Source organism: Polyergus mexicanus, unplaced genomic scaffold, assembly GCF_030449975.1.
Source record: "Polyergus mexicanus isolate NDT 795.1 unplaced genomic scaffold, iyPolMexi1.0 SCAF_2, whole genome shotgun sequence".
Lineage (NCBI taxonomy): Eukaryota > Metazoa > Arthropoda > Insecta > Hymenoptera > Formicidae > Polyergus > Polyergus mexicanus.
In genome coordinates this window covers 10,104,369-10,121,783 of record NW_027223322.1, presented here as the reverse complement: position 1 = coordinate 10,121,783, position 17,415 = coordinate 10,104,369, and the positions used below count along the sequence as shown (strand labels likewise).

The 17,415-nt window shown below is 30.9% G+C and overlaps 3 protein-coding genes across 3 annotated transcripts; 2 read left to right on the top strand and 1 right to left on the bottom strand.

The window, feature by feature from the left end:
• Positions 1 to 7,506: 7,506 nt before the first annotated feature.
• Positions 7,507 to 8,562, top strand: Rps16 (ribosomal protein S16). Its single transcript, XM_070312352.1, has 5 exons — positions 7,507 to 7,570; positions 7,664 to 7,708; positions 7,795 to 7,926; positions 8,193 to 8,307; positions 8,377 to 8,562. The coding sequence occupies exons 1-5, from the start codon at positions 7,562 to 7,564 to the stop codon at positions 8,520 to 8,522; spliced, it is 447 nt and encodes a 148-aa protein (XP_070168453.1). The 5' UTR covers positions 7,507 to 7,561; the 3' UTR covers positions 8,523 to 8,562.
• Positions 8,563 to 9,223: 661 nt separating this feature from the next.
• Clbn (Nuclear export mediator factor NEMF homolog Clbn) lies at positions 9,224 to 14,225 on the top strand. The gene is made up of 10 exons (XM_070307024.1): positions 9,224 to 9,367; positions 9,706 to 9,877; positions 9,980 to 10,182; positions 10,263 to 11,341; positions 11,441 to 11,621; positions 11,751 to 12,049; positions 12,137 to 12,329; positions 12,443 to 12,761; positions 12,867 to 13,132; positions 13,203 to 14,225. Exons 1-10 carry the CDS (start codon positions 9,312 to 9,314, stop codon positions 13,399 to 13,401), a joined length of 2,967 nt encoding a protein of 988 aa, XP_070163125.1. The 5' UTR covers positions 9,224 to 9,311; the 3' UTR covers positions 13,402 to 14,225.
• On the bottom strand, positions 14,056 to 17,098 carry LOC138939342 (serine/threonine-protein kinase VRK1). Its single transcript, XM_070307035.1, has 8 exons — positions 16,761 to 17,098; positions 16,335 to 16,387; positions 16,174 to 16,243; positions 15,830 to 16,026; positions 15,519 to 15,732; positions 14,780 to 15,447; positions 14,529 to 14,642; positions 14,056 to 14,410 (listed from the first exon to the last, which is right to left on the bottom strand). Exons 1-8 carry the CDS (start codon positions 16,912 to 16,914, stop codon positions 14,270 to 14,272), a joined length of 1,611 nt encoding a protein of 536 aa, XP_070163136.1. The 5' UTR covers positions 16,915 to 17,098; the 3' UTR covers positions 14,056 to 14,269.
• Between the last annotated feature and the right edge of the window lie 317 nt (positions 17,099 to 17,415).

Here is a 17,415-nt window from a genome sequence, read left to right as displayed (position 1 = left end):
CATAAGAAACGATATGAGTTTCATTTTAAGAAAGGTCTATAAGCTAGAAAATAAAAATGTTCTCTTGTTTTTAAAATGCTCTTTGCAACTCAAAGTATTTTTACAATAGATTGAATTTCTACTAGGCACGATAATAGTAACGAAATAATAACCGAAGCGCGTATGAATTCGTGTCAAAATAATAAAATAGCACTAATATCGTTTCCTATGAATACAATTTACAATTAACAATTATTCTACAATTTTGTGTGTGTGTGTATGTGTGTGATAGGCGAGAGCACTGACGAGATCCTCGATAAATGTGTCATTCGCCTCATGGATGCATTGACGTGGATGAAAAAGACCCTAAGCAGACAATCTTCCGTTACTTAGTCCTTTAAATGCGAATTGTGGCACTTTAACTGCGGGTATGAATGCTTACGGAAAGTATTAATTTATAAGGTGCAGATGTATGTAGAGAGCCCTGATGGTGTTAGATTCTGTCATAATAATGTTTTTTCTAGGTAGAATATAATGCGAATATCTTTGTCGTACGGGCGCGAAAGTGGATATCAATGTGGATATATTTTATGCAAAATTCATTATGCAATGTGAAACGAAGATCAACGGAGTTTTGCAACTTTTTCGGCAAATAATTCGAAGCGTAATCGTAATTCGTAAAATAACTCGTAAAATTTATAATTTCTATGCGATGCGATTACTCTCCGACTTATAATAAGCATCGCAAGAAATGTGGAAATTTAAATTTTTTTATGCGATTATTGGAATTAATTTCATTCATATAATATATAATGGAATTAATTTGATCCATATAATCATTCTAAAATTAATGAATCCACATACGCTATCCACTTCAGCTCGTTTGTGTTGCTCTTGTATTGTTAACGTTTATACCTTCTTCCTAAATGATCTCCCGTGCAATCGGTGCTGTAATGAAAATTAAGTTGTATGAGCGTTGATTGACATTCACGAAAAGAGGCGCTTTATATAACCTGTGCGATCACATTGAGAAACACTTGTTCCGAGGCATTTTCGACATCATTTCTAGATGAGATAGCGATTTACAGCAGTATAAGCAAACTATCGCAAAGTTGTAACACAAAGTGACATTGGTACTTCCGATAACTTGTCGCTAATTATTGTTCACATATACAGCAAGTCTAATTTTATTGTATGTTAAATGTACAAAACATCCCATAATTATTGCGGCTTCCAGACTTATGATAACGAGTCCCACTGTACATTACTGTGACGATTGTGTCTAATATCGACGTCTGAATCCGCGTACATTTTTGCTCCTCTTGTATTTCGCAAAAATCCAGTGACAAATAACGATGATGCTCAAAAAAATTAAAACGAAAACGACGAGGGATATGGTTTCTCACGAAAAAATTCAATGTATCTATTCTAATATCAGACATCTGCCGGAAAATCAAATTGTATCGAGTCACACATCACAAATGAATCGATCCAACTATCGCTCAAGCTATCATGCTACACTGTCGCATTAACATATATTACGACTGGATCAGTATATCGTAAAGATCTACCTCCCTCGATCGTACTGATAAGATCGTCCTCGCACGAGCGCGTTCCCGAGAAAAACGCTCAACAATAATTATTGTGCCAAATTATAATCAAATCTAACCACTCAATCAAAAATCTCGAGGAAACTGGGTCAAAGCCGCAAACGCAGCAAGAAAGATATATAGAGAGAGACTGCGAGAATCAAAATCTAGGCTATTTATAAATCTCGAGCGATCCGAGTGAAAAGAAAGAGTTAATCTTATTTTTCGTGAAATAAAAATAAAAAGTCATTGCGTATGTTTACTTAAATTTTTAGATTTTGAAATTTTTCTTGCGCTTTCAAGTTTTCCTCAGAAAAACGTTTTCGTAAAACATATTTTAAGCCCGAGTTGTATAAAATAAAAAAAAAGAAAGATGGCTCGTTCGTTCTTACTCGCTTCGCTTGTTCGACATCGATCGTGTTAAAACCGCGTTCGTCAAGCCTGGTTTGTCAAGAACCTTTCGTAGATTTTCCCGTTCCTCAGCCACCGACCCTTTTTAAGATTTAAATACTTTTTAAGCGAGAAGAGAGACGAGAGAGGCGCCTCGTAGCCCGCAGCGGCGAACGTGTAGTATGCAATAATAACATGTATAAAGAGCATGGATTTTATATGTGTCGTACTCGTACATGGAAAAAAAGCACCCTCATCTTCCCCGATCCTTCTTATTCCGGTATCGATTACTTTAACGATTGCGTCGCGAGGTAGTAATACTCGTCGTGCTTGATGACTTAGGACTATTCTCGAGAGTCAGTCTCGTGATCTGTTGATATCATTTTTGACAATCAAAATGATGTTGAAGGTTGAATGATCTTTAATTCCTTAACGCGAACATAAATCATGAATTTGTTAAAAATTTTTCGCTTATTTTTATATTTGTATAAGGTAATGTTTATTAAGAATAAAATTAAAATAATATGATTATTTCATATTCTTATTTATAGATCAAATTAAATTATACGATTATTATATTCGTTGACAGACTCTCGAGATATCCCCACGAAGAGCAAGCGCATGATCGAATTTTTTCCGCGTATTAAATGCTATTAACGGATACGCATGTATTGCACAGAAATGCAAAAAACACAGCTGCAGCTTTGAATAAGGGATAAGTGATCTAGAGAAGAATAACGTCCCGCTCGCGTGTGTCTGCGACGGCGATATCTCGCGAGGATTCTTCGTGTATTTTTAAGTAGTTAATATAAAGGAAGCATTGCAGTATTAAGAATGGTCAGTAACGGTAAAAGCCATATAGATTCGCCTATTTAGCGGTACATTTAATATTAAATGTAGCTGTCTGATCGCGAGTCTTATTTCTGTAATGCGAAAACAGCGGTCATTTGACAAGAATTTTGGACACGCACATTTAGTGCTAAATGCGCGGCGAAAATATGAGCCAGAAATATGTGCCATTAATCATCGCTGAATCGTGAAACGATCGCGAAACGTGTCATTCGGTGCGATCGAGATATCGAAAAGCAATCAGCGTCGCTAAAATGTCGATAATTTCGAAGGAACCGTGAGCTGGTTTTACCGAAACATTCGTTGACTTTAATCTTGATTTAATTGGCTCTATCACTTTCTATAGAATAGAAAGGAGGAAATGTTAATCTATAGTTAAAGCTAATTATCGATAAAGCCAGCCATGTAAGATATCCTTTATACTCGAAATTTGGGGAGATTCGATGAGAGGCCTGAAAACCCGAAGAAATTTATCCTTCTAATCGCATCCTCTCGCTGGGCTGGACGAATATTTTCTTGAAAAGATACGCCAATACCATCTTGACTCTCTCAGCAATCTTTCTGCGCCGTAAGTTGTACATAATAATATAAATGTATATATACATATACATATATATATATATATATATATATATATATATATATATATATATATATATATATGATTGTCAAAGGTGTTCGCGCATATTTTTATGTATGTCAAGAGTGGGTTTCGCAATCTGCATAAATCGATCGGTGTGTTGCTGTCGTGCTCGGTGTCGTTTACTTTTGTATCCCCGACCTCGTGCGTGTATATAAAATTGTAAGAGTATCTCTTTCTCCTCCAAACTTGTCTTTCCTCGTAGATTATAAAATGAGCGTTCGCGTACGTCCAGCCCTACGGCAGAGAGGTATCCGTTTAACAGTTGTATTATTTACTTTTCTTCCAACGCGTCCCTTTTCACGCACGTCGTTTCTTGGAAATAGAAAAGCACGACGCGGGTGGAAAATACACAAAAGCATTGTACGAGTGCGTGCGAGAGCGAGAGAAAGCGAGAGAGTGATGGAGCAACGCAAAAAGAAAAAACAAAAGGGGCGAGATACGAATGTTTGACATATCAATACGACACGATTCTTCTTGACAACCATATAGCAATACCTCTCCGCTCAATATAGTGTCGAAAAAATTTAAAAAGAAAAAAAAAGAAGACGTCTTTTGGAGCATTTTAATCGGTGGGGGGCTTTAGAAATCTCGTATCCCTCCTCCCTTCAGTTAGAAGTTGTACATAAATTTAGATATACTTTTGGTTTACTATCCGCGACTAGGAAAAGAGCTGAGACACGAACGAGTCTTCTCATGAATTTCGTTGTTAATCGAAACCTTCGGAGACTTTCAATGATTGCGCTATATTTATGCTACCATGAGACGAAGATTTTGAGAATCGTTGATGTAACAATCGTCAATAATTCGCGGCATGGATCGAACATTAAATGCACAGTTTATGGAAAATTTTTGATCTTATTTAAACTTGCGGTTCATCTTTTTTGAAGACAAACCATCATTATTGAAGTGATCTTTTCCAGGGTCGTCTTTCATCGATTATGAAAATAATAATCAAAACGAAAATCAAAACATAAGGATTATATTTATATATATTCCTTATTAATTTTGTGAAATTTTACACGTACAGTTTATTAAATCAAACTACGAAATATATATATATATATATATATATATATATATATATATATATATATTCTCTTTTTTAACAATATTTCTTACAATACAAAAATATATGATATATTATCATAAAAAAAATATAAAATTTTTTATGCGAAATGATTTTAAATACGAATAATAGTTTTTATAATGCAGCATAATGATGATTATCTGCAAAATATGTAAATATAAAGGCGACCCTGGAGTTAATTAAAGTGTTAACAAATAGGAGAAATCGTGGAAATAACGAAGCCATTTTTGTGACATTTTCTTCAAAATGATATTAAAAACATAAGAAAAGAAAAGGAGAGGGAAAAATTGTCCATTATATATATATATAAAGTGTAAAAAGAAAAATTCAAAAAATAGAAATGTTTTCCAAATATATATAGGGAAAAAGATATACGGCAAGTGAATAGGATCGGAGAACGAATGATACTTCAAAGTAATAACTCGCTCATCAATTTCTTTTTTTATTTATTTCAATCTACTCTATTACTAGATAGCAATTACTCTTACATCCAACAATAATGCCTTTTCTCAAATAAATGTCCAAATTTAATCCAATTCACTCGCTGTCGCTGTACAAAAACTATTTCACAAGTTAAAATACCAAAAATCACAAAGATAATCTTTCTCTCTCTTCCGATATCTATATTCCTATATATAAACAAGCGTATATGTGCAAGTATATACATACAAACAGTATGCGCACACATAGGTTTTTCATGTGTCAAGTCTTGAAAAGGCATACGCACATCGCAAAACACAGAATATACGCGTAGAAAATGCGGATGATACATCGAATTCAACGAGAAAGTCACAGGTATAAATCGAACGGGGAAAATTGAAAGAGGTAAAATTTAATCAAATAGAGGATATCAGTGGCATGGCGAAATGCCTGATAAAAGACACATGTATGACGAGACAATGTTCGCTAGACGCAAGGATACATACTACAGTACAAGGTAGACAAAATGTTTATAAGATATCGATTAGGTTTCTCCATGAATTTCCTTTTAAACTAGCACTAGTATGAGCGAAGAGACAATGTAAATGTGTGTGAGAAATCTATTCCTTTTCTGCCCCATACCCCACCCTCTCGAGCCTCCGCGCCATTCTTTTTCTCCCTCTGTACGACGAGTGTAAAAATATCATGTAATTAACACACCGATAATATATATAAATATATATAAATAAATATATATATATATATATATATATATATATATATATATATACGCATACGCGCACATAAACGCGTTATATACGAGCACGAGCGTCGCGTACGTGTGCTTGTCGTATATGCGCGTATGGCAAGATGATTGATTGTGAGTCATTTAAATAATTGTTATATGTATTTTCTATATATTATGATAAAACTAATACAATGATATATATATTGAGATGACATTACGGTACTATTAACTATTAAGTGTAGTTAATTTAGAGACTATTCGGGGATATATTAATATATCCGCGCCACGCAAAGCCGACATCTCGGTAAAGAGTTGGATCGCTCTATATAATCCAACACTATCTACAACACACTCTCCGCACATACTAAGAGAAAGAAAGAATGAATTGCGTGCGTGAGGTATAGGCGAAATAAGCGAGACACTCGAGACGGCACCCTCGCAACCTCTCCGACAGAGAACTCCCCTTTTTTTCAAAATATAAAAAAAAAATATACGAGACGAAAGATCAGATGAGCAGATGAGAAAAGATAAGAAAGAATAATAATGCGACGCGGTTAAACGTGTGCGGTGTCATCTCGTGTGTTTGTGTGGTCGAAAAATTGACATTCGAAAGAAGAAAAAAATGCACGCATACACACACGCACACATACATAAACACACACACACACACACACACACACACACTCTGAATAAAAAAAAAACCACAATGCGGAATTTGAAACAAAAAAATGTATTTTCTCACTCCCACTGCGCGAGGTGTATGTTCATCGCTACATCTTATTTGGAACGAAAACCTAAATATTATTATATAAAATTACTGTGTATAATTGTAACACGAAAATTGTTTTTCAAACGATATGGTATTTTTATTGTAGATATTATTATATAACAAATAAAATCATGATTCATTGTACTTAATCGTTGTTCTTAATTGGTTTAATTTATAATTCATCAATATTTTGTTATCATTTTTGCTCATCTTTCTCTTTATAAAATATTTCGCATCATATTATTTCTTATTGAAATCGCATAAAATAATAGGGATCTTGAATTAATTTTATTGTTGTTATTGATCACAAAGCGACTGTCAGGTAATAATTGTAAAAATAATATTTAGAAATAATCTCTGTCTCTTACCTTTTTAGAAAATATGAACTTAACCGCACATTGCCGCGGAAGATGAACGCCTTCTCAAATTATATAGAAATTATATACACTCAAACGAATAAAGTCATTGCTTAATTAATCGAATCACAATGATCGAATAGCATTTAATTTGGCACTCCCGATATTATTAATTTGCTCGTTAAAACTCATTTTAAAGATGAATAAAGATGCGAGAAATATCCGGAACGCGACTTTACTTGATCCCGAATGCGCGCGATATTGCAACAAATATGACGTCATGATGAAAAAGGCGCCAAATTCAAATCGTCAAGAAAATTGTGAAGACTTTACAAACGTGTTATTCATATATATTCATTTAAAATACAATAACAAAATGTTTTTCGCGATTGTACTCGAACGTATCTGCCGTAACTTTATGAAAAATACAATATTACATTTAATTAAGAAAAATTAAAAACAAAATTGAAGATTAAGAAAAGTCGGAAGAAATTAATTATATTATTATAATTCGGTCTTTCAATCAGACATAATCAATTAGAAATAATCGCTATATAATCGCAACAATAACACGGACGAATTATATTATTTCTCTACCGGAAATGATTTTTTCGACTACACGAAACGATATCTCGTTTGATCAACGTAGTCATATCGATGAAAACACTGCATGGCGAACGACCGATTTCCTTTCTGTTCCTCTTCACTCAACGTGTTGTCGAATCGTCAAAATGCAGAAGGTAATTTTTCAAGATTATTTCCGATTGCGATATTGTTTCAATAAAAAGAAATCGTGAAAAAAAAAAACTCGTAACACGTAATCTTCTTTTCAGAAACAAAAAGAGCCGATTCACTCCGTGCAAGTCTTCGGACGTAAAGTAAGTTTAGCAACGTGAGTGAGGTTAAATTTGCGCGTGTCTCGTACTTACATGGTATGTCTAATGCGGCCTTTTATATGTGATAGAAAAGCGCGACTGCAGTCGCATATTGCAAACGTGGTCGTGGAAATCTCCGTGTCAACGGTCGGCCGCTGGAGCTAGTAGAACCCCGTGTGCTGCAGTACAAATTGCAGGAACCTATTCTATTGCTAGGAAAAGTAAGTAATGATTAGTATAATGTGTGAACATAGATAAAAATTTTTTAAATAAACGGCAATGGGAAGACCCCAGTGAAAATTCTTAGAGATGAATGTATTACTTGTACTTGTAGTCGAGATTAATATTTATGATTTTCATTTCTCCAAAAATAATAGTTCATGATTAGAAAAACAGATTTTGAGAATATACTTGCTTTTGAATACAAGCACAAATGAGATGTAACTTTTTCCAGAGGAAGACGCTTGTATATATATTTGTATTTTAGGAAAAGTTTTCCGGAGTTGATATCAGGGTGAGAGTAAGTGGTGGCGGTCACGTCGCACAAATCTATGCTATTCGTCAAGCTATTTCTAAAGCTCTTGTTGCGTACTATCAAAAATGTAAGTATATTAATATTGACTACTCGATTAATGAGAGTCTATTAAGTTGTAATCATGATTGTATTGTAGATGTTGATGAAGCTAGTAAAAAGGAGGTAAAGGATATCCTTATCCAATATGATCGTACTCTTCTTGTTGCTGATCCAAGGAGGTGCGAACCAAAGAAGTTCGGCGGTCCAGGTGCAAGAGCACGATACCAGAAATCTTATCGTTAATGTCCGCAAATTTTACATTACATTTTATTCATATTATTGAATAAAAAAAAAAAAAAAAATTATACGCTGTATCTTCTTTCTTCATGTACTTCCTTCCAAAGTTTTTAATATGAGATAAATTTTATAACGTACCTCTATAAAAAAACAATTCTTAGTTTTTATTTTATATAATTAAGAATTTTTTTATTGTAAACTTTTTTTTTTTTAATTAGTATTAGTCTAATATCTGAGAATATATATATATATATATATATTTCAGATATACATCTATATATTATTAATTCATTTTGTTGTTAATTTCTCCTTTCAATCATTTTATAAATTTATATAAATCAGGATTAAAATTTTGGCATAAATCTGTTTTATTCCGAATTTTAATGATTTTACAGTGACAATCTATAAATTTTTTTTTTAATGCACTTTTATCTCATGTTTTCTATATTTAAAATAATAATTTTATATCTACTTTACAGGAAGAAAGTGTGCGTATGTGTGTGTATATATATAATTCAAATAAAATATAATAAATAAGAGACTATAATTTATATAAGAATATGATAACAATTTTTGCACAAAGATTTCGATAAATTCTTATAAAGATTGATATAAATATATATATATATATATATATTTTTAGCTTATTATATGTGAATATACTCTAGTGTGTGTAACGTAATATTGCGCAGTGTGCAAATGCAAGGCAAAGGTAGCAGCTGATAGCAGAATATTATATGAACTGTCATCGATGTTCAGTAAATTTTTCCAAGAAATAATCAAATCTGCTTAAAAATGAAGACACGATTTAATACCTACGACCTTGTATGTTCAGTTACTGAACTACAAAAGTAAGTAAAAGATAAAAAAACTTTCTATTTTGAATTTTATAAGATGATGAGAGATTATAACCAAAAACGCATATATACCTAAAATCTTTTAAAATATAGAATTTACAATTAGTTATAAAAAGTATACAACTGTACACTATCTAAATTTAAATAAATGTTATATATTACATTTGTTAAATTTTTAATTTCACTATTATTATTAACTATTATTAAATAAATGTTGATATGAATGTTTTGATACTAATGTAATATAAGTTTCGAATACAAATATAAAACACGTATCCTTCGAATTTAAAAATTATATATAAATTATTTCACGCTCATGTAAAAATTTTTAGACTTATTGGCATGCGTGTCAATCAAATATATGATATAGATCATCGTACGTATCTCATACGCTTTCAACGTAACGAAGAAAAATGCATTCTTTTACTTGAATCTGGTAATAGACTGCACACAACGAATTTTGAATGGCCAAAAAATGTAGCTCCTTCAGGTTTCTCCATGAAGGTATTTGCAAATAAAAATCTTTTTGAATTGTATAAAGCAGCTTCAATATATCACATATGATGATAAATATATGTCTTGCAATTAATATAATTTTGCATACAGATGCGCAAACATCTTAAAAATAAAAGATTGGAAAGTCTTATTCAAGTTGGTATGGATCGAATAATAAATTTACAATTTGGAAGTGGCGAGGCTGCATATCATATAATTTTAGAAGTATATGATCGTGGTAATATAATCCTCACTGATCATGAAATGGTAATTTTATATGTATTAAGACCTCATACAGAAGGAGATAAGATTAGGTAAATGTATACAAGATATATATTATAATCTATTATAGAATATATGTCATAAAATATTGATAAATTCATATAATACCTAGATTTGCAGTGAGAGAAAAATATCCATTAGACAGAGCACATTCTGCAACAATGCCACCTATAAATACAATTCATGAGCATATTCAGAAAGCTAAAGAAGGAGATAGTCTTAAAAGAGTGTTGAATCCATTATTAGAATTTGGTTCAGCTGTGATTGATCATGTTTTACTTAAAGCTGGATTTACTCTTGGTTGCAAAATTGGTAAAGATTTTAATGTCACTAAAGATATGCCAAAATTAGTTTTAGCACTTGAGGATGCAGATAATATCATGGATCATGCAAAGAAACATGTCTCAAAAGGCTACATTATCCAGAAAAAAGAAACAAAGCTAATTCAAGATGGCAAAGAAGATTTCATATTTGCTAATATTGAATTTCATCCTTTCTTGTTTGAGCAGTACAAGAATCAACCATACAAAGAATTTGATTCTTTTGATGCAGCAGTGGACGAATATTTTTCCACAATGGAAGGACAAAAATTAGATTTAAAGACTTTGCAACAGGAAAGAGAAGCTTTGCAAAAATTAGAGAGAGTAAAGAAAGATCATGATCAGAGATTGATTACATTGGAAAAGACACAGGAATTAGATAAACAAAAGGCAGAACTGATTTCAAGAAATCAAGCTTTAGTGGATAATGCTATTTTAGCCATACAAAGTGCTTTAGCAAATCAGATGTCTTGGCCAGACATTCAAGTTCTATTGAAAGAAGCTCAAGTCGTAGGCGATCCTGTTGCTTCTGCTATAAAACAATTAAAACTGGAAACAAATCATATTACTTTGCTCTTACATGATCCTTATGAAGACAGTGACGAAGAATCTGAGCTAAAACCTATGCTCATCGATATAGATTTGGCTCATACAGCATTTAGTAATGCTAAAAAGTATTATAGTCAAAAAAAGTCAGCTGCTAGGAAGCAACAAAAAACAATAGAATCCCAAGGAAAAGCTTTAAAATCGGCAGAAAAGAAGACAAAGCAAACTTTGAAAGAAGTTCAAACCATACATAAAATTAATAAATTAAGGAGAATTTATTGGTTTGAAAAATTCTATTGGTTTATTACATCTGAAAATTATTTAGGTAATCTTTTTTCTTTTGAACAAATTTGAGTTACAATTTTATTCTAATTTACTAATTTACTAACAAATAATTTTCTAATTTACATAAACATGTATACAGTGATTGGAGGAAGAGATCAGCAACAGAATGAATTGATAGTGAAAAGATATCTAAAGGCAGGAGATTTATATGTTCACGCAGATTTAGCTGGTGCCAGCTCCGTCGTAATAAAAAATCCCAATGGCAATCCTGTACCACCCAAATCGTTAGCAGAGGCTGGTACAATGGCTGTTGCATATAGGTATACAGAGTTATATTTGATCTTCATCTTTAAATTTATATATGCCTATATATGTTTTTTTCAAAGTATTATAATTTGTTATATTATTATGATAATTATATCTATAATTATAATTAATTTTGTTCATAGTATAGCCTGGGATTCCAAAATAATAGCTAGTGCATGGTGGGTGCATCATGATCAAGTATCCAAGAGTGCACCTACTGGAGAATATCTCACTACTGGATCCTTTATGATACGTGGAAAGAAAAATTATCTCACGCAAAGTCAATTAATCATGGGATTAGGTATTATGTTTCGTCTAGAAGACAGTTCAATAGAACGGCATAAAGATGAGAGAAGAGTTAAAACTGTAGATGAGGAAAGTGAAAAAGATTTGATAATTGAAGATGACAAGGAAATAGAATTAGAAGACGACTCGGATGAAGGTAAATAATGCAATAAATTATTTAATATTTAATACAATTATTAAAATTGTTAATATATTTTTAATAACACGTGACATCTTTTATTAGATGAAAATTTAGAAAATAAAAATACATTAAATCCAATTCAAGAGGAGGATTATTTACCAGAAGATCAAGAGAAATCAGAATCATATGCAAAAAATAATAATACTAATAAAGATTTATGTCAAGAAGACGACAATAAAGATATAAAATATAAATTTCCCGATACACAAATTAAAATTGACCTTTCAGGCCCAAAGTAAGTTACATAAAACTTTGAGTTTTATAATTAAATTTATAAAACTTTTAATTTTTTATAGCTAGAATTAACTAATATATATTATATATATGAGATATTTTTATTCAAAATAGGGTAAAGTTACATGTTGATAACAATCAACCCTTAATACAAATGCAAAAGAATACGGAAGAAAATGTAGTTTATTTAGGAGATGATAAACCTGTTATAATAAATACATCAATTAAAGAGAAACATACAAAAGCAAAACAAAAAGAGCATTTAATAGAAGAAACAGAAAGGATTGAAAAAAGTGATAAAAATGAACATGATAACAAAAAAAAGGAGCAACCTATTTTCAAACGAGGACAAAAGGGAAAATTAAAGAAAATGAAAGAAAAGTACAAAGATCAAGATGAAGAAGATAGACGACTTTCAATGCTTGTCTTGCAGGTTTTACTTCCTTTTTTTTCAACTTTATGCTACTTTATGTATTATAAACTTATTTATATACAATCTAACATATATATCTATTTTTTCATTTTTTCATGTTCTCAGTCGGCAGGTGCAGCTAAGGAAGACAAAAGAAAAAATAGGGCTAAAGATCCATCCGGTCCAAAACAACAAGGAAAAAAAAAGACTAATCCAAAACCAAAAGTTTCATTTCAATCTATGCACATTATAGATAACATTGATGACGAAGACACAGGTCCAATTCCCGAAGTCGACATGCTTGATCAATTAACAGGAAAACCATTCTCAGAAGATGAATTATTGTTTGCTGTACCTGTAGTTGCGCCTTACAATACCTTACAAAATTACAAGTAAGACAATTGCTGTAAAAAATTGATATAAAGTAATCTCATTTACAATAAATTGCAATATTCATTTCAGATTCAAAGTGAAATTGACACCTGGTATAGGAAAAAGAGGTAAAGCTGCCAAAACAGCTGTGGCTGTATTTCTCAAAGATAAAGAGATTTCTTCACGAGAAAAGGACCTGTTAAAGGCAATTAAAGATGAGACAATAGCTAGAAATATACCTGGAAAAGTGAAAATAAGCGCCCCTCAAATTCAAAAATTAAAAAAATGATTACCTGGCTTAAAATGCTAATTTTAATTCAGATAATTGATAATTCCTTAATCATTTGTAGTATACAAAATTTAAAAATATTTTGAAAATCGCACTTTTTTAATTATAGATTTTTTAATATTTAATAAATGTTAATTTAAAAAAAAATTATAATATAATTTGAAATAACTTTTTCTCATTTTTTGAAGATCAAAATGAGTAGACTTTCGAAATTATATGTTGCAGTATATAGCAGTTAAATGAAAAGTTCGTTACATATTTACTATTAGTAATAATTAGTGTAATCATAAATATCCAATTCAAATATTCAAATTTGGATATAATATGTAAATATATATATATATAACAATCTTTAAAGTTAACTTGCGACTTTACAGTACTATCCATTTTAATAATAAAATCATTTTTTCTATCTTTCTGAAAATACAAATATTTCTACATTTTCTACTTCAACAGATGGCTCAATAGACCAGAACGTTTTTGCAATAATAACTTATTGAACAAATTATAACTCAGAAAATTATCCAAGATCCTATTAGGGTCCCTCTTTCAATGTAGATGGAAGTATTATTCAAAAATATGCATTCATTATTTTATTCTATCAAAATAGTAAATTTTATAATTTTTTCATAACAAATTTAATTTAAACTGGATTCATGTTTGAAATTCATGAATTGTTATTCACATATATATTTACAAAGAAAACCTGAAATACTCTCGTAACATGATAAACATAGTAATTAATGCTGTGATTAATGTCAAATGCATAAGAGACTATGTACGAAAATATATAATGAAATGCAAGATACATAATTACAGATATATTTTGTAGTACAAATTTCAGTTCATTATATTATTATTTATGAAACTATGTATCAAATATATCTTCGTCAGATTGAATTGTAGTATCAGTTTTTGATATTGTTTTATTGGATTGCAATCTGTTTGTGATAGTTACTTTATCGCTAAAAGTAGTAGCAGGTCTTGACTTCGTTCCTTTTGATACAACCTACAGATATATTGAAAATATATTAAATATTTATTTATATTTAATTATATGTAATTTTCGAATTAAGAAAAAATATATTATTTTATACTTTGTCGATTAAATACACAAATTTTATTACCTCGGGCTCAGAAGTGGTTCCCGAGTCATTCAAATACTTAATATTTCGTTTTGTTCTATTTACAGCTGGTTTTCTTTGTCGTTTTGGCGTTTTATTTACACGTTTTGATAAGGGCTATAAAATAATAAAAATAATTATCATGATGATAAAGATAAGTTTAAAATGACATTGGTTAAATTATAAAATCAAATTGAAGAGTTTTTTGTGTAAAAGTTTATATATGCTTTTTTTTTTCAGATTGCTATAATTACCTCCATTTCAGAATCATCTTCAGAATCATCCTTGCAATTAATTTGGTTCTCTGTTTTACTATGTAATGGAGTTTTCGTAATTTTATTAATTTTGTTATTGGATTTTTTCGCTTTCTTAAGAATTTGGATATCGTATTCATCATCAGAATCCATATCATTTAATACTTTCTTAATATCTCTTACATTACAACGCTTTTTATCTATTACAACACCTATAGTACTTTCTCTTGGATTTTTTATATGGTTTACGGTATCCATATGTTTCGTACGAGGACTTTTTCTGAGACCATTCACAGGTTTTTTCATCTTTTGCGGTGTAGATTTAGAAGGATTTTGTTCAATTGAAGTGCCGATGGTATTTAATCTTAATTTTCCATCTGGTTTATAACCTAATTTCTTTAAACCAGCTATTAATATTTCTTTAAATTTTTCATAAGAAGGTGTTTCATTAAATTTAACGCTAGCTAATAAAGTCATAAATTTATGCACAGCCTGTGGTATTGATCCATGAAAACACTGTTTCAAGAAATCATCTATGTTTTTGAAAGCTTTTTCTTTCTCCTTTTGAACGGTAACTGGATCAAGTAATTTTTCCCATGGTAGTGATCCACATAACCACAGAATTATATTGTAATATAAGATTTCAATATCACTACGCTTTGTTGGCACTGAAAGAATAAAGAATAAATTGCATTAAGTATCCGAACTATTAATTTTTTTTGAAGTTTCTAATTTTTACCTCCCATATGAGCATCTCTACTTGCATATTGTAAAGTGCCATTATGTGCCTTTTTTGGATCCGGTTTTAATTCAGTGTTTGTTGTACAGTGAGATGCTAAACCAAAGTCGACTAAATAGATTTTATCATAAGAATTTAGATCTAGTAGTAAATTTTCACCTTTGACATCAGCATGGACATAGTTTTTGTGATGAATATATTCCAATATATCTATCTAGAAATTTATTAGAATAATACAATGTAAGTTATCAATTAGTAAAACAACATATAAATTGCATACAATAAATTATTTTCTTTAATAATTGTCTTACTATTTGCAAAGCCAGTTTATATACTATGTGTTCTGGAAACTGTCTATTATTTTCCTCAAATATTTTCCACAAATCCTTTCCATATCGATTTATTACTAAAAACCGATATTTTGTATTTTTATATTCGTGACTTCCAGAAGCAATATATTTAGGCATTCCAAACGCAGCAAGTTTCTTGTTTCTCTGCCAACTATCAACTAAAAAAATACTGTGATGTGTATCTTTTAAATATTTTGTTATACAACTGATAAATATTTTTCATTATCAGACTGTAATTTTTAGAAAAATAAATCACATAATGGAAAATATCAAAAGAAAAATTCTTTTGAAAATTCTTAACTTACTCTCATCTGGTTTACAGTTCCTCATATAAAAGTGCATTTCTACAAATAATGGGCCGTTTCCATGTGGTTCCTATAAATTCAATTTTTAAGAAACAATATGAATATATCATATAAAATTAAAATTAAATACAACAGGTATAATAAAGAAATATAATACTAACAATTTTTATAACATTAGGATAATCTTTGAGGATTTTCCCAGAATAAGGTGCCGCTGTAATTAATATCATTGAAAAATTAACATAATACACAAAAGTTAAAATATTTATCAATTTTGTAATTGATAAATAATATGTCATAAAAAAAATTAAATGTAATAGAGTTAATATAATAACACAAGACCCAAATATAGGTTTTTGTATATTTCTCACAAATATGTATATATAACTATGCATATAGAATTTATCATGTAAAACTTTTGCAAAAAGATGACATTTATATTGATTCTTTTTTGCTTAACTATGTTTGCCTTAGAATATTATTGTTTTGTTCACAAAAGTGCCTATAAACGACATAGCGTGCAACAATACAATTATAGCAAAGAAACGATTGCACAAATGAAATAGCAAGAGAATTTCATCGAGTACCAGAGTAAACCTCTCCAAAACCGCCGATGCCGATCGATTTGCCAAGGATCCATTGACCCTTGTGCATATCCGTGAGAATTTCTCCGGCTGGTATCGGATCGGGCATTAGATAACCGCCTTTTTTCTTCGGTCTCTTCGCATTTTTCGCTGCCATCGTGAAGTTTAATCCAGATATGCCGCGGAAAATCAAAATCTATGACGATGTGATTGCCTTTCGTAATAGATCCCGATTAAAAATAGCGAAAAACGAACGTAAGAAACAATACGCTAATGAAAGAACGATATCCACTTATGCACCTGTTATCGTTTTAAAGCACGAGACATGAGACGGACATGCAATCACAGGCAACCGTTAGAACTTAGCAACGAAATTTAAATGATTCATGCAGCCACCCGATCAATGCTAAAGTAACTATAAACGCGAATTTAGTGGCGACTTCGGCTGCGGTCGGGAAGATGCTAGAAATGCTTCGAAGCGTTTGATTGACCAATCAGGACAAAAAGAGTAAAGATTTCTTTATTCTGATTGGTTAATGCAATGGTTTCGAAGCATCTCTAGCGTCTTCTTGACCGCAGCCTTCTTTCCGTCTTTCTATATTTACGTTGTCGACCATGACAAATCATTGCCTTGAAATTGGCCGAATTTGTGTGTGCG